The 19,644-nt window shown below is 50.3% G+C and overlaps 3 protein-coding genes across 3 annotated transcripts in view; 1 reads left to right on the top strand and 2 right to left on the bottom strand.

Annotated features, from left to right (window-relative positions):
* The window catches only part of ZNF473 (zinc finger protein 473), a 157,479-nt gene that overhangs the window by 65,584 nt on the left and 72,251 nt on the right, over positions 1-19,644 (bottom strand). The gene's annotated exons all lie outside the window — the stretch shown is intronic.
* On the top strand, positions 1,261-13,533 carry LOC104832891 (E3 ubiquitin-protein ligase TRIM39-like). The gene is made up of 12 exons (XM_010569292.1): positions 1,261-2,112; positions 3,205-3,297; positions 4,088-4,318; positions 4,567-4,589; positions 4,926-5,041; positions 5,673-5,702; positions 6,190-6,777; positions 6,913-7,058; positions 10,285-10,404; positions 11,355-11,377; positions 11,894-12,009; positions 13,013-13,533. Exons 1-12 carry the CDS (start codon positions 1,693-1,695, stop codon positions 13,531-13,533), a joined length of 2,427 nt encoding a protein of 808 aa, XP_010567594.1. The 5' UTR covers positions 1,261-1,692.
* Positions 14,726-18,364, bottom strand: LOC104832885 (zinc finger protein RFP-like). The gene is made up of 7 exons (XM_010569287.1): positions 17,945-18,364; positions 17,181-17,276; positions 16,609-16,839; positions 16,391-16,413; positions 15,984-16,099; positions 15,774-15,803; positions 14,726-15,240 (listed from the first exon to the last, which is right to left on the bottom strand). Exons 1-7 carry the CDS (start codon positions 18,362-18,364, stop codon positions 14,726-14,728), a joined length of 1,431 nt encoding a protein of 476 aa, XP_010567589.1.

The raw sequence follows: 19,644 nt of genomic DNA, 5'->3' as shown, positions 1-19,644 counted from the left end.
CAGGAGGGGTGGATCACTGCTCGGGCATTGGTCAGCGGGTGGTGAGTAATTGCGCTGTGCATCACTTGTCTTTTCTTGGGTTTTCTTTTTTTTTTTTTTTAAATTATCTTCCTTTTAATTACTATTATTATATTTTATTGTTATTATTGTTAGTATTTTATTTTACTTCAGCCATTAAATCGTTCTTATCTCAATGCACGAGTTACTTTTGGTTTTTGATTCTCGTCTCCATCCCATTGAGAGGTGGGGAGTGAGTGAGTGGCTGCATGGTGCCTAGTTGCTGGCTGGGCTTAAACCATGACATTTCCCAAGGCACAGGGAAAAAAAAAAAAAACAACACCCCATCCACTCACTCCTGGGAAACAAACAAGGGGCTGGGTTTTGTCCCAATTCCACCATGAGCGTCTGCAGCTCCAGGTGTTACAACAGTCAGAACTGGGAATGAGCACAGAAACAGGACTGCTCCTTTTGGCATTGGTTCGATGTGATCCCTGATGCACTGGGCTTTAGTCAAGCCAGAGACTGGACCTTTTCCTTGAGGCTATACAACAGACACAGGGGTTCAGATGAAGGTCCATCAAGTCCTTGCCCTGTCCCCAAAAGTAGATGCCTAGGAAAGCAAATAAAAGCAGGGCAAGAATGACTATGGGCCCAGGACCTCCATTTAAGCAGCGTAAATGCGTAATTAAACAATTAAAAGCATATAATGACAGGCATGGAGAGATGTCATGTTTGGCTCTGTCCTCTCTCTAACCCCATTGGGTAGCTGCAGAAAGCGATTCGCTCCGTCTCCTTTCCAAGCTGGATAATCCCAATCTCTCCCCATCCATCCTGGGCTTCCGTTTGGCAGCCTGATGCTGTCTTCCTTGTACTGGGAAGGCCCAAACTGGTCCCCGTACACAGATACAGCCTCACATGTGCTGATGGAGGGGAACAATCCTTCCCCTCTCCACTCTTGCTAATGCAGCCCCATATGGGGTTGATATCTTTGGTGCATGGTCCCACTGCTGACCCATGGACTCATTAGGATGAGAGGAAATGGCCTCAAGTTGCACCAGGGGAGGTTTAGATTGGATATTAGAAAAAATTTCTTTACTGAGAGGGTTGTCAGGCATTGGAACAGGCAGCCCAGGGAAGTGGTGGAGTCACCATCCCTGGAGGTGTTCAAAAAACATGTAGATGTGGCACTTCAGGACATGGTTTAGTGGACATGGTGGTGTTGGGTTGATGGTTGGACTCGATGATCTTAAAGGTCTTTTCCAACCTAAACAATTCTATGATTCTGTGGACAACTTGTCACCCCCCAGAGACCCTGAAGTCCTGTTCCATGGTTGGTCCTGGTGCAGGAGGCTATCCCACCCCAAGTTTAATGAGACTTCTCCCCAACCACGTCTCCAGTCCATCCTGGTCCTGCTGAAGAGCAGCCCTGCCCTCCTGCCTCCTATCTGCTAACTCACATCTGGCTCAGAAAGCCAACTGAACCGAAACCAGCAGGAGGCGAGGAGGAAGCATCGCGTGTGCTCGCCCTCTTCTCGCTCCTCTGTGCTGCCTTTTTGTGGCGTTTGGGCTGGGGGTTGATTTCCCCCCATTGGCAGTGAGGAAACGGCTGAGCCAGAAGAAGGAATGTCCTTCTCTTCTTCCTGCAAAGTGAAGCTTATTTGATCCTCTCCCAGAGGTAGGTTGGGAAGAGCCATGGCTATGCAGAGTCCAGTGGAAAGCCTGCACAGCGAAGCCACTTGCTCCATCTGCCTGGGTTATTTCCAAGACCCCGTCTCCATCCACTGTGGCCATAACTTCTGCCAGGCGTGCATCACCCACTGCTGGGAAGGGCTGGAGTCACATTTCTCCTGCCCGCAGTGCAGGCAGACGGCTTTGCAGAAGAGTTTCCGTCCCAGCAGGGAGCTGGCAAATATTGCCAAAATTGCCAGGCAGCTGAACTTGCGGGCAGGAGAAGGAGCAGTGGGATGGGAGAATTTGTGTGGGCAGCACCAGGAGGCTCTGAAGCTCTTCTGCAAGGACGACCAGCAGCCCATCTGCATGGTGTGTGACAGGTCCCAGGCTCACCGCTTCCACACCGTGGTCCCTGTCGAAGAAGCTGCCCAGGAATATAAGGTAAAGCCTGGGGGGACATGCTTGCACCTCCCCACCTCACAGAAAATCCCTTTCCAGGGGCAAAGTACAGCAGTTCAGGTGCATCCGCTCTCTGTGCCCCTCCGTGGTGCAGCTGCAAACAGGGACCTTTGGGTGTCACTTACTCATGTGCTTCCTGTTTGCATTTTACTGCATGGATATTTGTTTTTTGCAATGTTCCTATAAGGTCGTCCCCTTTAATTTATTGATCTTTGCCAACAGCCTGGGAGAAATAAAAAAAACCCCAACCTTGTTAGCCTTTTTCCTCTTTGAAATCTGCTGTCGACTCAACTGTACTGAAATACTGACAACAATAAATATTCAAAATATGTAAAAATGCCTAAGAATTCCTGATTTTTTTTTGCTTGGTTAAATCAATTATTGAAGGCAATTTTGCATATTTGTTCCCCTATTCACTCTTTCTTCTCTGTTTCACTCTGTTCAAATACAGAGAAATAACTTTTTCCTGTCTCTTCTTTCTCTGATCCTTTTGTTTTCTGCTGACCCAAACCTGTTCTCATCATCTCACCAAAAAGCCAAGCACTTGGCAGAGTCATGCAAACACAGTGCAACATCGTGCAGCGTTAACAGGAGGAACTCCTTGCTGCAAGATGTTGCTGATGCTGAAGGTTTCTGTGGGTTCAGAAAGCACTTCTATAAATGCATGCTAAACAAATCCACTGAAGGTTATTAAATACAGAGATATTTGTCCCAGAGCCACCAATTTCTGGAGGCTGTGAGTGTTTTTGAGGGAAATCTCACTGTGCACTTATCTTGCTCTTACATGCTTCCAGGACATGGGCTATTGATTACTGTTGGTGTTTCGCACTTCTGCAGATTTTTTTTCCCTGTGCTTGCAGTGAGGTTTGTGTTTGCAGGTTGCATTTTCTTTGCACAGATCTTCAGAACACCATAGGTCACTTTTGGACCTTCTTCCTCCTCCAGTTCCACTCCTTGCAGAAGAGCCAGTGTTTAGGCAAAGCCTTTCCCATCTAAGATGAAGGCAGAAGTAATTTTAGTGGATAAAAAGGATTTTTCTCAGCTCCTCCAAGAACATATTGTCTTTTTCTGTAGGAAGAAATCCAAGCCCGCCTACAGGCTTTGAAGGAGGAGAGAGAAAAATACCTGGAAAGCAGAAAAACTGGAGTAAGGAAGAGCTCATACCTGGTAGGTGCCCTCCAGCAGAAGCCTGGGGGAGCGTGGGTCTCTCACTCCACCCCAGCATTGCTGGTGTATTTTGAGGCCAGATCTTGCATATTTGGTTTGCAGAGTGTTGTGCCATTTGCTCTGGGCACCAGCCAACCCTGTGTTTATCAGCTAGGTTTTCACATTAGCTGGAGCCTGCACTGGGGAGATAACATTGCAGCTCCTTTGCAAGGGAGCTAGGGGGGCAGGCAGCTCTCAGCCTGGTGTAGAGATGGGCTGGAAGGTTTCCACCCCCCCTAAACTCTATTAATCTCCCTCTTATAGAGCCCAGTTGAGGCTGCATCTTTTGGTTTTGCTTCCAGGCTAAGCCTCCTGAATAGTCCCTGCTACTACCTAAATCCCCAGCAAGAGGGTTTGCTGTTAAATGCACCCTTGTGTTGACTGAATATCACTGAGGACATGGTCTCCTGAGACCAGCCGGGTGGCCTTGAAGCATTAATCTGTTTTTCTTGGGCATGGTGGGATTCTTCTGTAGCTCCCACCATCTCCTGCCCATCTTGCAGAGCTTCACCTGAGGCTACTGTGATTCCTTCTGCAAAGGTCTGGGGTTCTTGCAGCCCCACAGACTGTGTCAGCCTTAGAGATGTGACACTAATAGAAACTAGAATGATGTAATGATAATCCACGAGGGAAGTTTTTGCCAGTGTTTCAGGTGCTAGAGTCGTAGAGAGGTCACACCATGCCTTCTGCTCTGTGGGGAGGTCTCCTGCCCTCCTTTCATCCCCTTTGCCCTCATCTCTGATCCTGGCAGGAGAAAACCAAAACTGAAGGGAAGAAGATAGTGTGTGAATTTGAGCAATTAAACCAATTTTTGAAGGACCAAGAGCGCCTCCTCCTGACCCAGCTGATAGACCTGGACAGGGCCATCACCAGGATCCAGGATGAAGCAGTGGCAAAGGTCTCAGAAGAGATGTCCCACCTTGACACCCTGATCTGGGAGATGGAGGGGAAATTCCAGCAGCCGGCGAGCCAATTCCTGCAGGTGAGAGCCCAAAGCATCAGGGCTGGTGGGGAAAGGAGGGATAGAGCAAAGCCTGAGACCCAGGAGCCCAAATTCAGCCCCATGGGAACCCCCTGGTGTCTTCTAGCATTGCTGCAGGTGGGATCATCCTGTGGGTGGGGTCCTTCTTTGCTACTGCATTGACATGAAAATACATAACTTTTGTTAGAAGATACACTTGTTGTTCCTCTTCCCCAACTGTCTTTCCTCCTCTCTCTTCCCTGCTTTAGGACATCAGAAGACTCTTAAACAGGTAATGTGGCTCCTTCTCACTTTACCCACACTCTGATGCTTGGAGAGGTTCTGGATGCCACCTGGGTGAATCCTGAGGTCAGGGTCTCAAGCCAGATGGATGCAATCGATAGCTCGGCCTCCCACAGCTGTGCTTTGTGTTCAGAAACATCTGCTCAGCGACTGCCTGGGGGAAACAAACTGCAAAGAAACAGGGCAGGGAAAAGGGGGATTTTATTTGCTCCTGGATAAGTATCCTCAGCCCGTCCCATAGCTTCTCCTGAATTATTTAATGAGAACAAAATGAGCAATCAAACATATTGCATATGGGTTTTGCCCTCTTCTGCTCTCTTTGCAGTTGTGAGATGATGCAGTTCAACCCTCCGGTGGAGATTTCCTCCGATCTGGAAAGAAGGCTTGAGGACTTTGTTCAGAGAAACATCCTTGTGAGAGGCACACTGAGGAAATGCCAAGGTACTGAGCAGGGTTAGGAGAGGGCACGTTGCCTTGTGTGCCTGATATCTGTGAGAAACTGGGTTCTTGTGTGCTGGCTGCTAGTGCAAAACCCACCTAGTAACTGTTGTAAATAAATGCAGCTGAAAGTTTTAACTAGAGAAGGACACTGACAGTTTTTCCTGGGGCAAAAATAATCGGGAAGTGGAGAGGAGAGAAAAACAAGCTCAGCAAAGGAATGTCCTCTCCCCTGTCCCACAAGAAAAGCAAATTCAAACAGAGCTGCTGGTGCAGTTGTTCCCATCACTTCCAAGCTGGTGGGAAAATTAAAGTTCATGTGGGTACAAAGCCGGGAGGGGATGCTACAACAGGGGGAGAAATCCATTGCAGTGTCTCTTGGAGATGAGTTTACCTTTGCCAGGAGGTTCATCTCCCCTGGCTTTGGGAGAGTTGTATAGCTATCACAGCTTCAATATCTGCACCAGAGCAAGTCAACCCAGAGCCTTTGCACCCAGCCAAGCCCTCACACAGTATTTCCGCTCTCAAGTCTCCCGTTAGCTGTTTCACCTCCCCCGCCTGTGCAATAAAGCTAAGCTGCAGCCAGTTTGCCCAACACATAAACCTGATACCATGAAATCTCTCTCCTCTTTAGACGGCCTGATGTTTAAATTGCAAGAGCCAAGTAAGTCAATGGTAGTGGGTGGGAGAAAACGGGGTTTTGGCTTGTGGAAGAAATTCCTGTGGAAAAAACAATGCAATCCCCCCAGAGAGAGGAAGGGAAGGGTGACAGCATTCTGCTGTTGATGCTCCTGGTGTATCCGGGGAGTGAGATATGGTCCTAATAAAGCCAAATGCCCCTCTGGGACCCAAAGAAAGGGAATGCTGAGAAGAGCATTTGTGCTTCCCCTTCCCTCCCCATTAATTTCCCACCATCCCCTCCCCGTGCCTCTGCTCCATGCTTTTTCCTCTCCCCCCCTTCTCCTTTCACCCAGGGGACCCCAAGGGTAGTGCCAGTCCCAGACCTGCCCTTGATGCTCAGTGAAACATTCAAAGCTGGGAGAAGCAGGGGAGTGGGGCTGGTCCCAGATGCTGGGAGGAGAAGAAACATCTCCAGCCTCTCCTGGGGCCAAGCCCTACATCCAGTACTCTGGTTCTCCCTTGTCCTGCAGCCAACGTGACCCTGGACCCAGCCACAGCTCACCCCAACCTCTACCTCTCCGAGGACCGAAAACAAGCCAGGGGCCAACTGACCCAGCAAGACCTCCCGGACAACCCAGAGAGATTTGACTTCGAACCCTGCGTGCTGGGCTGTGAGGGCTTCACCTCAGGGAGACATTTCTGGGAGGTGGACGTGGGGCAGGGGGGTGTCTGGGCCCTGGGGGTGGCCCGAGCATCGGTCAAGAGGAAGGGACCGATGAGCCTCACCCCCAAGGAGGGGGTCTGGGCGCTGGAGGCTTATTACTCACTCGCATCCCCCCGTGCCAACCTGCACCTGAACCCACTTCCCAGGAGGATACGGGTCTCCTTGGACTATGAAGGGGGGCGGGTGGCATTTTTCAGTGCAGATGATGATGCTCCCATCTTGGTTTATACCAGAGCCTTGTTCAATGGGGAGAGGGTCTTCCCCTGGTTCAAGATGGGGATGGGGGCTCGTTTGCAAGAAATCACCCAAATCCCACCCTCAGAGGACCAGTCCATGACTGGGCAGCTGATGTCCCCTCTGGACTGGGTAGGATTCAGGTTTCCCCTCCAGATCTGTCCTTGAGATGTCTGTCAATCAGACCTTAATGAAAGGGACATCTCCTGTGTGATGCCACCTGTTTGCTGTGCTTGCTAGAGCATCTCGCTGAGACAACCTGCTGCTCCTCTCTCATGTCCATCTCCATTGGGAGCTTTGGGGTGGCGCCTGTACAGCAAGGATGGGGAGATGGGGACACCAGCAGATAGCAGTGAGGAGGAAGGATCAGCAGGTACAAGGTCATGGAGTCAGAACACTGAGGGGTTGATCAAGGATGGAGAGCACTCAGGACTTCCAAACGTGAGGCCTTTTAAAATTCATTTTGCCTTTAACGGACCAAATCCTCTGCTTTTACCTCTTTCCGAAGTGTTTTCTTTCTGACATCAATTGCAAGGCAGATCCAGAGTCTGTTCTGCCAAGGGAGGTGGCCTTTCACTACAAACTAGCTTGGTTTGGGGAGCTGGTCTCTATCTCTGTCTAGATTTCTGATAATTATTTTAAATAAAAGAACATTTTGTTTTGCATTGTCCACTTTCTGCCTTGCTATGGATGTATTATTCTGGATTTCTTAGCCTTTGGATCAGCAAGATTAAGAAAAGCTGCACAGGATGGGGACACCTTGCTTACCTTTCCACCTTCTCGTGATGGACCTCCAGTCATTCAAGCCCCCTTTGCAGGCAGTGAAGGGAAATGAACCCATCTGGAATGCAATTTTCCACACCATTATACATGTCCAGCTTCCTGGATAACTCCCAAGAAAAGCCTGTTTCTCCCTGTTGGCTGTTCAGGAGGGACGAGGTGGGACAAGTTGTACAGGAGGCTGCTGTGGCTGTGCCAGTTAGATATTCCTCAACTATAAAAGTAGGTGGAGTGGATAGGTAAAATACAAATTCTGGCATTTTTGCCTGATTCACCTGCATTGATTCCCTCAAAAACTGCTGATTTTCTTCTGAGGAAACCCAAAAGAGGAAGAGGCACCACTGAAATAAATACACGTTATTGATTACAGAACCAAGAAGAGGAACTAGAAGCGAGAGTGGGAGGGAGCGGGTGATGTTGGGCTCAGAATAACAGACGAGATATGAGTGGGCACCCTGTGATGAAGTCCCATCTCACCATTTCCATGGGTCCCATTGAGGGCAAACTTACAGCTGGTATTTCGGTGCTCTTTGTCACGCTGTGACATCTCCCCTCTATCCATGCTCCTTAGTCTGGGGCATCACTGTCACTTGGTCACATCAGTTGGGAAACATGGGGGATCCCACTGCAGGATAGATATCTGCTTTCTGCAGAGCCAACCTGAAATCACTGCAGGAGCTCAGGCATGAGGATTTATTAAAAACGGGCAATCAGGGCTACTGGGAAAGACTTTTGAGCAAACAGCCTTGAGTACTTTTTGCTCTTTCTCCCATCTCATCCCCTTTGCCTTTGCCACATCTCTGCTGGGGAGGAGTATGATCCATGTCCAGACACAGATCCAAGCCCAGCTGGGAAAGGTAGAGGGGAATACAAATATACAGGCTGTAGGTGCAGGAAGGACCAAAGAAAAAACAGCCTGGGTGAATCAAGGGAAAAGCTCTTGAGCTGTTTTGCAAGGACAAGCTTGTGGGTTGCTGGAGATCCCTGAACTACCGTGGTCCCACCACACTCCTCTCAGAGGCACTTGCTGAGAAGCGCAAGGCACAGACACCAGGTCCCAGTAAAAGTCTGTGCTTTCCTTGGAGGTAGAAAACGATGTTTTTCCGACTCTTTCAGGGCCACAGGGTCCCTCCATGTCTCTGATCTCCATGCACCTCTCTCCCAGCTCCACCTCTCTTCCAGGGTGTCCCTTCACTCTAGAAATATGCGATGCAGATGTCTCCGCCCCAGCTGGTTTTCCAGGCTCTGTAGACGCTTTTAGGGTGCAACTCATTTGCCCAACCATAGGCACCTAGTTTTGAGATGAAAGGAGCTGTGCCCTAGGCTGTGCCGATGGTGCAGAGCCACTATCTGCCGAAGAGCAAAGCAGCCCAGCTCAGACGGAGGTGTCTCATTAGATGCCAACATTCATTCGGTTGCACCCACCTCCTGCATCTGGCAGGATTGATTGCCTCCCAACCTGCTCACTCCAGGCCATGCTTCCCTGGCAAGCGGTTGCAGGGCGTTTGCTTCCAGTCCTAGTGTTCCTGGAGCAAGTTACTCCCCTATGGCTCTTCCTGATGGGAATAGTTTGCTGGAAACGAGACTTGCATCTCCAAACCCGGCTGAGAAATTGCAGCTGGGAGAGTTATCGCAGTTGGTAGCCCTTCAGCTGGGTCACGGTGACCCTGTCTCAAAATCCCGGTTGCTGCCATGCAAAAAAAAATATATATATTTAACCATGGAGCTTAAAAAAGGAGCAGTGGGTTATAAATTCCTTAGAAACATTTCCCTGTGAGCTCAGAGCCAGGACGGTGCTTCTGGGAGGTCATGTAGTGATGGGTGGCTATAGGCACATTCATGGCAGGAGTGCCAAGGACCCCAACTTGTGCTCCTTTAAGCACATTGAGTCACAGCCCTTCTTCCAGCACCTACAAAGTTCTGGCTGCACATTTCCCGCCCTGTTTTCTTATGCTTTCCCCACCCATGGTCCCACCAAGCCTCAAGAGCTCCCCACCCTCCTGGCAGCCTGAATTTGCCTCCAGCGCTTTTCTGGGAGGGTTGATGGTTTTGCCTAGCGCCCAGCCCTAAAAAGAGGAGGACAAAAGCAGTGAGGTGACAGCCCTCAACAGCTCCCCAGAATAAAAAGCTGGAAGATTGACAAGCGAGAAACATGATGCTCCGAGCACATCAGGCCAAGGGTGTCACCACCTCCTGCCCAGGAGACATGGCACGAAGAGCTGACTCACAGGCTCAACGCATCCGTGCCGCAGTTTTATCCAGGACTGGGAAGGAACAAGAAGAGAAAGGTACAGCCCCATCAAAGGGATAAAACCAACAGGTTTTTTTTAGTTCACTTTGGAAGAAATTCAGGCAGATATTAAGTTTTCTGAAGGAAGAGAGAGAAGGTCTCCGAGGAAGGACAGCTACCCTGGAGTGCAGAAAACTGGAGGATCTGGTAGGTGTCAACCTCTCTGACCTCTTAAGTCCCTGGACAGTAATACACTGACTTTAGGATCATTTCTTTAGATCATTTTCAGTTGCTTTACATCACTGCTGTGCTGGTAAGTGCAGGAATATCATGGCTTTCTGCCCAAGTTCATGCAAGTGTGTTTGTAGCTTTTATCAGTATCTCTCCTCCCAAACCTGTGTTGCTTTTTTGCATCAGGTTTGATTTTTTTTTCCACCCAGATTTCTCCAGGAATTCAAGAAAAATTAGTAGGCATTTTGGTTCATGGGTGATCTCCTGTGGGAAATGCCTTTCCATGGATTCCTCATAGTATTTCCCATCCCACTGCTCCTTTGCATCTTAAAAGGGGAGGACAGAAGCCGAACCCTGGCAGACTGTGCTCAGATTTTAGACATGCTGCAGGTCCCAGGAGGACATGAGCTCTTCTTGCTTTCACAGCTGGAAGACCTGAAAAATGAGATTGAGAAGAGGCAGGCAAAAAATGCCACCAAACCCTCAGAGGAGATTTCCCAGCTAGATACCCCAACACAAGGGCAGGAAGAGAAGAATCAGCCATTGGTGAGTGGATTCATCCAGTTTACAGCTTTTCAATGGAAAATTGTAGGGGGGGGTGGTCCTCCCCACCAGGTAGCTACTGGCTTAATGAGTTGGGCTTTCCTAGTTCTGGTTTGCTCCTATTCCCTTTGTAGACTTGAAAACCCCAAGGGCATGAGGAGGGGGGGATTTGCAGCCTGGAAAGATGGAAGAAAAAAAAAAGGGAATGAAATCACTGTCTGTGGGAGGGAATAGTGATGGCTGGTGGCTCCCTACGGGATGGGGAGCTGGGCATGATAGCGTAGGGAGCAAGAGCGTCACCAGCCTTCACTCCATCTTTGCGGTACCTGAGAGAGGGGAGCAGGGCAGGGCAGGGCAGCCCAAAACATCAGGTAGGTCTGTGGGCAGGAGGCAGGGCTGAAGGCAAGCTGGGAATGCAGCCTGTGGGGTGAATCAGCAGGGTCCACAGTCATGTTCCTCCAAGACAACTTGCGAAAGGACTAACTACCCCAGGACTGAGCTTAAATAGAGCCCCTGGGCCATGGGCAGGGGGTGGGTGGTGTCTCAGGTCAGGCTGATCAGGGCCATTAATGTCTATTAGTGCTGCTGGGGGCCCTGGTACTCTGCAATGGTCTAATGAGATTATGGAGGAGACAGAGGCAGTGTCTCAGAAGTGGCCAGTGAAAGGATGAGAGGCAACTAGCACAGACTGCAGCAAGATATTTTTTTTTTTCTAGATTTGGGGAAAAAAAGTTTTCCTTGTTAGCATGGTGCCTCCCTGATTCAGGGTCCCTCTAGATGTGGGCATTTCCATCCTTCCATGTATTCAGAACTTGCCTGGACCCAGCATTGAGCAGAGGGTTGAAGCTGGGACCCAAGAGGTCCATCCCCAACTAAATAATACAACATTGCTGTGATTTAAGCAGAAAAGTTCATGCTGAGCTTCCTTTTCTCTTTCTCTCTCCTTTCCCTAGGATGTGAAAAGCACCATCAGCAGGTATGTGGCCTCTCTGAAAGGCTGTTTCTTGAGCTTTTCAAAGAGCAAAGACCATGGAGGAGAAAACTCATTGGTGGCTGCTGAATACACCTTTGCTTCAGGGAAAATGTGGGAGTCAGGAAGGGTATTTTGGGTACAATCGCTACATGCTTGTCTCTTGAACGTTTCAGGGGATGCGCTAATCAAAGGAGTTTTAGTCTCAAAATGACCTCCACATTGGCAAAGGCTGGCTTTAATTTCACTGCAGAGTTTTGGCTCTTTTCTCTAGCCCAGTCCTCCCAACCAGGACCTTTCTCATGGTCTACATAAAAAATAAAGTTAAAAAAAAGATTGATCCAACAGGGAAATTTGGCCTTCACTTTCCTTGAGGTTTGAGATGCCAAGGAGGTGAGACTAAAAAAAAAAAAAAACAACATTCTAGCAATACCATCACCTCATTTCTGGTGGCATCAGATTTCCTGAAATGATGACAATCATTCCAAAAAGTGTAAGTTGTTTGGTTTTTTTTTTTCCCAGGTGTGGGAAAGTGACTTTCCAGCTGCCAGTGGATGTTTCTCCAGAGTCAGAGGAGAGAGTCTGTCACTTCTCATGGAGGAACAGTGCTCTGAAGGAAACTCTGAAGAAGCTACAAGGTACTGAGAAAGGCTGGAGGAGGAGGAAAAAAATAGACTAGGCATATTTTGGGGAGAGCTGGAAGAGCTGATCTGCCCTTAGTTCATTCTGGATATACTTTGGGAACAGAAATACTGGAGAGAGAAACCCTGAGATGGAGGAGAGGAAGAGCAAAGGGCTTTTCCTGGTCAGAAGAAATGACTATTTGATACCCCCTTAATGCCTCATTTATCAGTCTCTTAGTTATAAATGTTTTGCCCTAATTCCTGAAGGATGCTCATGGATGAAGGATGGGCTGCTCTCTGGCCCTGCTCCCCCTCCAGCCTAGCCTTTCCCAAAATTGGCTTTTGCTGAGCATGAGAACGCAAGAGCAGCTGTACCTGTTAGATGAAGGTGCACCTAGCCCAAAGTGGCCAAAAATAGATGCTGAAGGAAGAATACGAAAATTAGGGCAACCCAACAAGTTTTCTCAGCCCTGCAGCTGAAGCCTCTGCGTAATTCTGGAGGAAAGCCCACCCCAGGGCAGAGCTCTTGCCTTGAAACCTAACTATTTCCATGAAACAAATACAGAAACAGACCGACCTAATTCATTACCCTGTCTTCAGGTTTTAGCTCTTTTTTTTTTTTAAACCACATGCTCAGCCAAACCAGTCTGGTCTTGTCCTGTGGTCGCTGTAAGAGACAACCTGCTCAAGACTTTCCTGGTTTACATCCCACGTATCGCTTCCCTTCATTTTTTTTCTCTCCTCAACATTTGTTTTTGGCCTGACATAGCATAAAGTCTCCAGGGATTTCTGCATGAGCCTGTTGCCATTACTGTGTGCCTTTCCTTTTTGGTTTTTGGGGGTTAAAAACAGCTTTTTTGCTTCATGTACAGCACCCTTCCTCATGTCAGGGATGCTTCTGTCTTGGGATGCTTTTGCCCCTTGGATGCCAGCCTGGGTCCTGCTGGCCCCCTCCAAGCCCCCCACATCCCCAGGGGGCTCAGCCCTGCTTCTGACACCCCTGTCCCCCACCCCACAGCCATCGTGACCCTGGACCCTGACACGGCTCATCCCGACCTCATCCTCTCCGAGGACCATAAGAGCGTGAGACGCGGGGAAGGACGACGGGACCTGCCTGATAACCCTGAGCGATTTGACTACTGGCCCTTCGTGCTGGGCTGCCAGGGTTTCGTGGCTGGCCGGCATTGTTGGGAGGTGGAGGTGGGGGACGGGGGGGATTGGGCTGTGGGGGTGGCCCGTGACTCCATTCGTCGGAAGGGGCATCTCAGCCTCTGCCCCCAGGGAGGGATTTGGGGGGTAGAGAAGTGGGGGGGACAAATCCGGGCGCTCACCACCCACAAGGTGACCCTGCTACCCCTCCGCTGGGTGCCCCGGCGGGTCAGCGTCCACCTGGACTACACTGGAGGGACGGTGGCATTTTTCGATGCGGATGAGGGGGGGCTTATGTTCATCTTTTCACGTGCCTCCTTCACCGGGGAGAGGGTCCGCCCATGGCTCTGGGTGGTGGGGGCCAGGTCCCAGCTCAGGCTGTGTCCCTGAGACAGAGAGCAGTGTCTCCCCCACTTTTTATAGCCTCAGGGGACAACCTTGTGCCCCCCCTAGGCCATGGGGAACAGAAGAAATGGGGACTTTTGCTTTTGTGTTTCTTTCTTCCCCATGAAATTGAGTGATTGATGCACAGGGAAGAGAGAGAAGCCTGAGAGAAATGAGGCAAAGAGAATGGAAAAGCTCTGGGGAGGGGACCCTGGGGCAACCATGGGAAAAGGGGAAAAAAAAAAAAAAATATCAGAGTGACAGTAGTAGAAAGGCAAATTTTCCCAAGGTGTGCCTGATTAAGTATAGATGTCCCCATCTGAGCTGGTCACCTCCAAACCAAGGTGTCCAAACTTTACCTTTCCCCCCCCCCCAACCTCCCAATGGGTGCAATTGCCCTACACCAGACAGTTTCTCCCTATAAAGGATCCTGTGGTGGCCAGTTCAGATGCAGACATCTGCTCTGTGAGTTTCTGGTGTCAGGAGAGGTTAATCCCAAAGCTGCAAGGGGGGGGGAGTCTCACCAGCATGGCACCTTTGCTGATAGGAAGTTCACACATGGCAAAGCTGCTCCTGAGCCTCAACTCTTTCCTCTCTTCTCCTCCAACAACTGATATTTGAAACCCCATGCTGTAGATCATTAATAATAAAAAAATACATGATTTTCTCCTCTGTGTCTTTCCTTCTGGTTGGGACTGCCAGTAGACAGGAGAGCAGTGTGGCCCATGGCTTCCAGGGATGTCCCTAGGTCACCAGCATGGGGCTTGTGGACCCTTCTGGGTGCAGGCACTCACAGGCTTTGTGCAAATATCAGGAATGGGATTTTAGTCAACTAAAACTCCAGTTGCCTCCTCCTTGAACCTGACATCCAGAAGCAGCAAATAACCAGGCAGAGAAGAACATTGCAGCATGTAAATCTTTTTACTTCATCTAAAACCATAAGACCAGGGAAGCAGTCAGGCTGGTGCAAGATGCTGTGGGGCATATGTAGTTCCATTTGTCAGCCATTGATGGCCCAGTTTGGGGATGACCATTTGAGATGCTGACCCACAGAGATGCTCAACCCTTTGGGATCACTGAGGATGGGAAGAGAGGCCAGAAAGGCCAACTAGGAATTTAGTAGACAGAAGTTCTCCAAAGTGCTGGAAATAGGGATGTTGGGGACATAAAGCTTGTGTTTGGGTAAGAAGGGACAGCTTCAGGGACACAATGTGATCTGGGAGCCCTTGCTCCACACCAGGAACCAGGGATGAATACTCTCCCCTTTAAATGAAGCTGCTGCAAAAGTGAAGATCAGGGCTCTCTTATCAGCATCAAAAAATGCCACCTGACCCTTCTCATAGTCCAGGGAGACCCGGACCCTTCTGGGGACCTGGATCTGGTATAGCGGGATACGCTCAAGGGAGGTGAGAGCCCAAAACTGACCCTCACAGAGACCCATAGACCAGAGCTCCATCTCCGGGCTCACAGCAGTCTCTGTCCTCCTCTTCAGGGACTCCCTGGCCACCCCCACAGCCCAGGAGCCTTTGGGTGTCACCTCCACCTCCCAGCAGTATCTCCCCGAGGTGATGCCCTCGCAGCCCAGCACGCAGGGATCGGTGCCAAACCCCTCAGCGGATGGGTCCTGCTGGGCATCTTCCCACCTCACGCTCCTCCCATCCGCAGACACGACGAGCTGGGGGTGAGCTGTGGATGGATCCAGGGTTACCTTCACTGCAAGGGACAGAGAGCAGAGCAAAGTAAATGAAACCATTTCCCATGGCCTCAGGTGCTGGGGCAGAGCAGGGAGGTCCTGCAGCACCATCCATCCCATTGCTTGGGATGCTCTGCCTGTGCTGCAGGGGCAGACATTGGTTGCTTTCCCCATCCCACGGGACCCTGGCAAGCATCAGAAGAAGATTCCCAAGGGAGCAAGAGAACAAGCCCCGAGGCAGATGAGTAGGAGACCCCTACCAGTTTTTAGTGCCCAAAAAGCCAAACTAGGCATTTGTTCCCTGAACATACTGACATGAGGGGCAGACTCAGTCTTCATGCAGCTTAGCAGCTCCATTGGAAGAAATTAATCCATCAACACATTAATGGTGAGGATTCCCTGACTCCTTACGGTGTTTTTGCCACCCCATCCCCCCATTCATTGTTTTGTTCAGACATGGCAACATCTTCCCCAGATGACCCTCCAACTCACGGCCCATCCCATGTTGGGCTCAGCCTTCCCACTCCCTCATCTCCAGGAGATGTGGACTTACTCTTTTCAGGCAGCTCAAACATCAGGATGTCTAAAGAGGGGAGAAGAGACATTATCTGATGTAACATCAGTGTGAACATGAAAACAGAGAGGTTGTTCTGCCATGCTGAGGCCACATATATAAATGCAATAAAATATAATTTATATTCTAAGTAAATATAATTTATGCTCCCACAGGTATTGCTCCATGTCCCCAGCCCATGCTCAATACCTTGGAAGCTCCTCAGAGTCTCCTCTAGAGCCATATTTTTCTCCCTGAAGTGACTGATTCTCTTTTCCAGCTCTGGAAGAAGCAATGGAGGCTGCTGGAAATTTTCCTTTTCAAACCTTAGAGAAGGAGGATGGAAAGAAGACATAAGGATGCATCTTCTCAGAGAGAGACCAAGAAATCCTTTGTGCACACCCAGAGCTCAGAGGAGCTGGTGCAGGCTTTAATAAACCTGCTGCACATTCAGCGATGGGTAGGGACATCTTTGCTCAGAGCCTCTGGCCACAAAGCCAAATATTTGACTTCTGGGTGAGGTTTTGTGAAGGCTTTCCTGTACCTGTCCTGCCAAACACAAGGTCCAAACTCCCTCCCCAGCCTGGGATGGAAGGAAAAGTCAGGAAGCCCCATACCTGCTCAAGGTGCCTCTGATGTCCTGGAAGGAAGAGAGGGAAAGGGAAACTCAGTGAATGGGTCTTGGCAGCAAAACATCTACTGAAACCTCAACAGCATGGATGTAGCTTTGGAGCAGGACAGCCTGGGTTTGGCTGCATCATGGGGCAATACCCAGAGCCAGAAAATAGCCTGGACCTGGACGGTGACAACCTGGCTCCATTCCCTTCTCCCTCACCTGCAGAAATTTGCTTGCTGGTTGCTGACACTTCTCCTCCATCTCCTGGATCAAGGTATCCAGACGAGATATCTCCTTTGTCAGACTCGTAATGTTTTCTTCCTGCATTTTCTCAATGTCCCTCTCCAGGTCCCCCACTTGAGCCAGCAGATGACGGGCATGGTCCTCCAGGAAGAGACGCAACCCTTCAAACTTGGAGAAGACCCTCTGCCGTTCGGCTTCGGTCTTCTCCTGTGAGGAGGGGACACAAGAAGGGAAGAGGAGGGTGGAGAAGGATGCAGCAAAGTCCCATGTGTGCCAGTGAATGCACACATGGAAATAGTCAGTGTCTCAAGTATCCTATATTCTTTTTTTTTTTTTTTTTGGCTTTGCATTCAGGAATTGAATGCCTGCAGAGCTCCAGGTTCTGCCTGTTATTTTTTCCTACAATGCAGTGAAAATTCAGGCAGCGTCTGGTTTGGTACCTGGAAAGGGACCCCAGCCCCAAGGCAGAGCAGGGTGATCTCCCACACGGCCATCTAAAGCCAAAGAGAGACATCCAGACCCTCATCCCTCCTCATAAAAACATTTACCAAGTACTCCCAGCTTCTCCTCATCTCAACCTCTCGAAACCCCAGGAGTTTGTCTCTGTCTTCCTTCAGGGCTTGCAGATGGGCCTGGATTTGTCCCTGAGGGAAGAAAAAACAAACACCCCATGTCTCTGGAGATTGAGACAGCCTAAAAAAAAATTACTCTGGGGAGGGGATTGTACTGTGGTCAGCTCCAGAGCTTCTCCTGGTGTCCCTCCTGGTCCAGAAGGATCCTGAGCTCAAGATCTGGGAATGCTTTAAATGGAAATAAATGCCACATAGTGGAAAAAGCTTTCTGCACCAGCCCTTGCCTGCACTGGATCTTTTCTCTGAGCTGATTTAACTCACTGATGCAGCAAGAAAATATCCCCCTTTTTTATTGACCTATGTTCCTGCTGGTTTGGAGAGCATCTTGGGATTGGCAGATGTGCAGTAAGCACCAGAGCTGGACAAAGTCTTGAATTTTGCAGCAGGGAGAAGGGGATTAAGACCTCAACCCCTTCAACCACAGAGCATCACATTCTCAGATGAGAACAGAGACAGCAGAAGCACTGATGCATGATCTACGCTGTCATTTTGAAACGGGCCAGTTTGCTCTGGGGGGAAGAGCAGAGGGGGGGGTAACGTTTCTGTCCCCAGCCTACTGCCCTGGGTGGGGGTGAGATGTTCCAAGCCTGATGGTAATGTGCTGCAAGGGGAACATCAAGCCCTAATGGTGCTGGTCTGGCTCCTAGTGCACGTCTAGATAGAAAAAAAATCCCCTTTACCTTGTATTCCTGGACAGCATCCTGCACAGGAAGCATCGTGTGAGCCCGGTGAGCTCGGGACTCCCGGCAGATCACGCAGATGAAGGCTTCATCGTCTTTGCAGAAGACTTTCAGAGGCTCCTGGTGCCTCTCGCATCCTTCCTCCTCAACCGTCTCCCCTCTGGCTGCCTGCAAACTCAACCGCTTGGCTATTTCGAGCACCCGTGCCAGCTCTCGGCTGGGCCGAAAGTTTCTCTCTGGTGCTGTCTCCCGGCACTGCGGGCAGGAGAAATTCGCCGTGGACCACTCCCAGCAGCGGGTAATGCACGCCCGGCAAAAGTTATGACCGCAGTGGATGGAGACAGGGTCTCGGAAATACTCCAGGCAGATGGGGCAAGAGGCTTCGCTGGGGAGCTCCGCAGTGGGGCTCGGCGCAGCCATGGGGCCCCCAATGTGAGCTGCAAGACAGCGGCTGCTTTCATTTTCCTCCAAGCGAGGGAAAGGCGTTTCCCTTCTTGCCACCCCCAGGGTGGGCAGAGCCAGAGCTGCGCCTGGGTGGGAAGGGAGAAAGCGGGTGATGGCCAAAGTCCTCCTGGTTGCATCCCCCAGGGTGGTCCCCATTCCCAAAATAGCTGGTACCCGCGGTCCATATGGGTTTCCTAGGACCCACAGCCTGGCAGGGAGGAAGGATGGGAAAAGGGAGCCCTGCCGAGTCTGAGGGTGAGACACACATCCTGGAAGGGGGCTGGGCATGGGAGCAAGGAGGATTTGAGGAGGGGGCTTGGCATGGAAAAGATGGGGAAGAGCACCCATGGAAAAGGTGAGGCTGAAGGCAGCTTGGATAGGAGGCTGCATATCACAGGCACGGTGAAGGAGGAGGAATGAAGCCAGAAGTGGGGGCTGAGGGGCACCCATGTGGAGTGGGAGAAGGGTCCCAGGATGGGGAGAAGGTCTGGTCCTCCCCTCCACAGCATACCAATGCTGCTGGCAGGCACGGAGCCAGCATGGGTTCTGCCTTTGCAGCAAACAGTGCCCAAGGTGGGGGGAAAGCAGAAAAGGGAGGTAGAAAATGGGACCACATCCAGCTCCCTCTAATCTTGGGAAATTTGCAGCCACCTCCCCCCACCTCTGTCAAATCCTCCCTCCCTCCCTCCAGCCAGCCTCAGGTATTAAACTGCTCCCACCTTCTGCATTGCAAATCAGGATCCATTCCCAAGTCCCAGCTTATTAGCATGGTATTTGTCCAGGTACTGATAGATGCCAGCTCCCCAGGGATCCCATTTCCAGCACAAAAGGGGCTGGATGCTCCAGCCAAGAGCAACCTCATCCCCTTGCTCCCTGTTGGGAAGAGCTGCACTTAGTCTTTACATCCCTCTGGGAAAATCTTGTCTGCACCAGAGGGGCTTTGAACCTCTTTAGCATTCGAACCATCCTTTTGAACTGACCCATTTGTAGCTTTGGCCATCACCATCCTGCCCTCTCCACCTCTACACAGTCAGGCATCAGCTAGGCTGAAAACAAGTAATTCCTTTCCCAGAAGGACCTATTTTTCAGCCCAAACCGTTCCCTCATCTGGCTGATCCCCTGAAAGCAAGATGTACAGGAAAAAGCACCCCTTTCTCTGGTCTGTATTTAGATTTAACTCTGAAACTGTGGGAAAAGGCAGCAGGAGCAAAAACACGCAATGCAAAGAAAAGAGAAAACTGAGGCAGGGTGGTTTA

Source organism: Haliaeetus leucocephalus, unplaced genomic scaffold, assembly GCF_000737465.1.
Source record: "Haliaeetus leucocephalus isolate CR32 unplaced genomic scaffold, Haliaeetus_leucocephalus-4.0 Scaffold267, whole genome shotgun sequence".
Lineage (NCBI taxonomy): Eukaryota > Metazoa > Chordata > Aves > Accipitriformes > Accipitridae > Haliaeetus > Haliaeetus leucocephalus.
Note: the sequence above shows the minus strand (reverse complement) of the source record. Positions and strands in the feature narration are given on the sequence as shown.

Excerpts from the sequence above, each read along its gene's own strand:
- LOC104832891 (XM_010569292.1), top strand. The coding sequence starts at position 1,693 with ATGGCTATGCAGAGTCCAGTGGAAAGCCTGCACAGCGAAGCCACTTGC. Across the intron at positions 2,113-3,204 it reads AAGCTGCCCAGGAATATAAG|GAAGAAATCCAAGCCCGCCT; the intron begins GTAAAGCCTGGG and ends CTTTTTCTGTAG. Across the intron at positions 7,059-10,284 it reads AGCACTCAGGACTTCCAAAC|CTGGAAGACCTGAAAAATGA; the intron begins GTGAGGCCTTTT and ends TTGCTTTCACAG.
- LOC104832885 (XM_010569287.1), bottom strand. The coding sequence starts at position 18,364 with ATGGCTGCGCCGAGCCCCACTGCGGAGCTCCCCAGCGAAGCCTCTTGC. Across the intron at positions 17,277-17,944 it reads ATGCTGTCCAGGAATACAAG|GGACAAATCCAGGCCCATCT; the intron begins GTAAAGGGGATT and ends TTCTTCCCTCAG. Across the intron at positions 16,100-16,390 it reads ATCAGAGGCACCTTGAGCAG|GTTTGAAAAGGAAAATTTCC; the intron begins GTATGGGGCTTC and ends TCCTTCTCTAAG.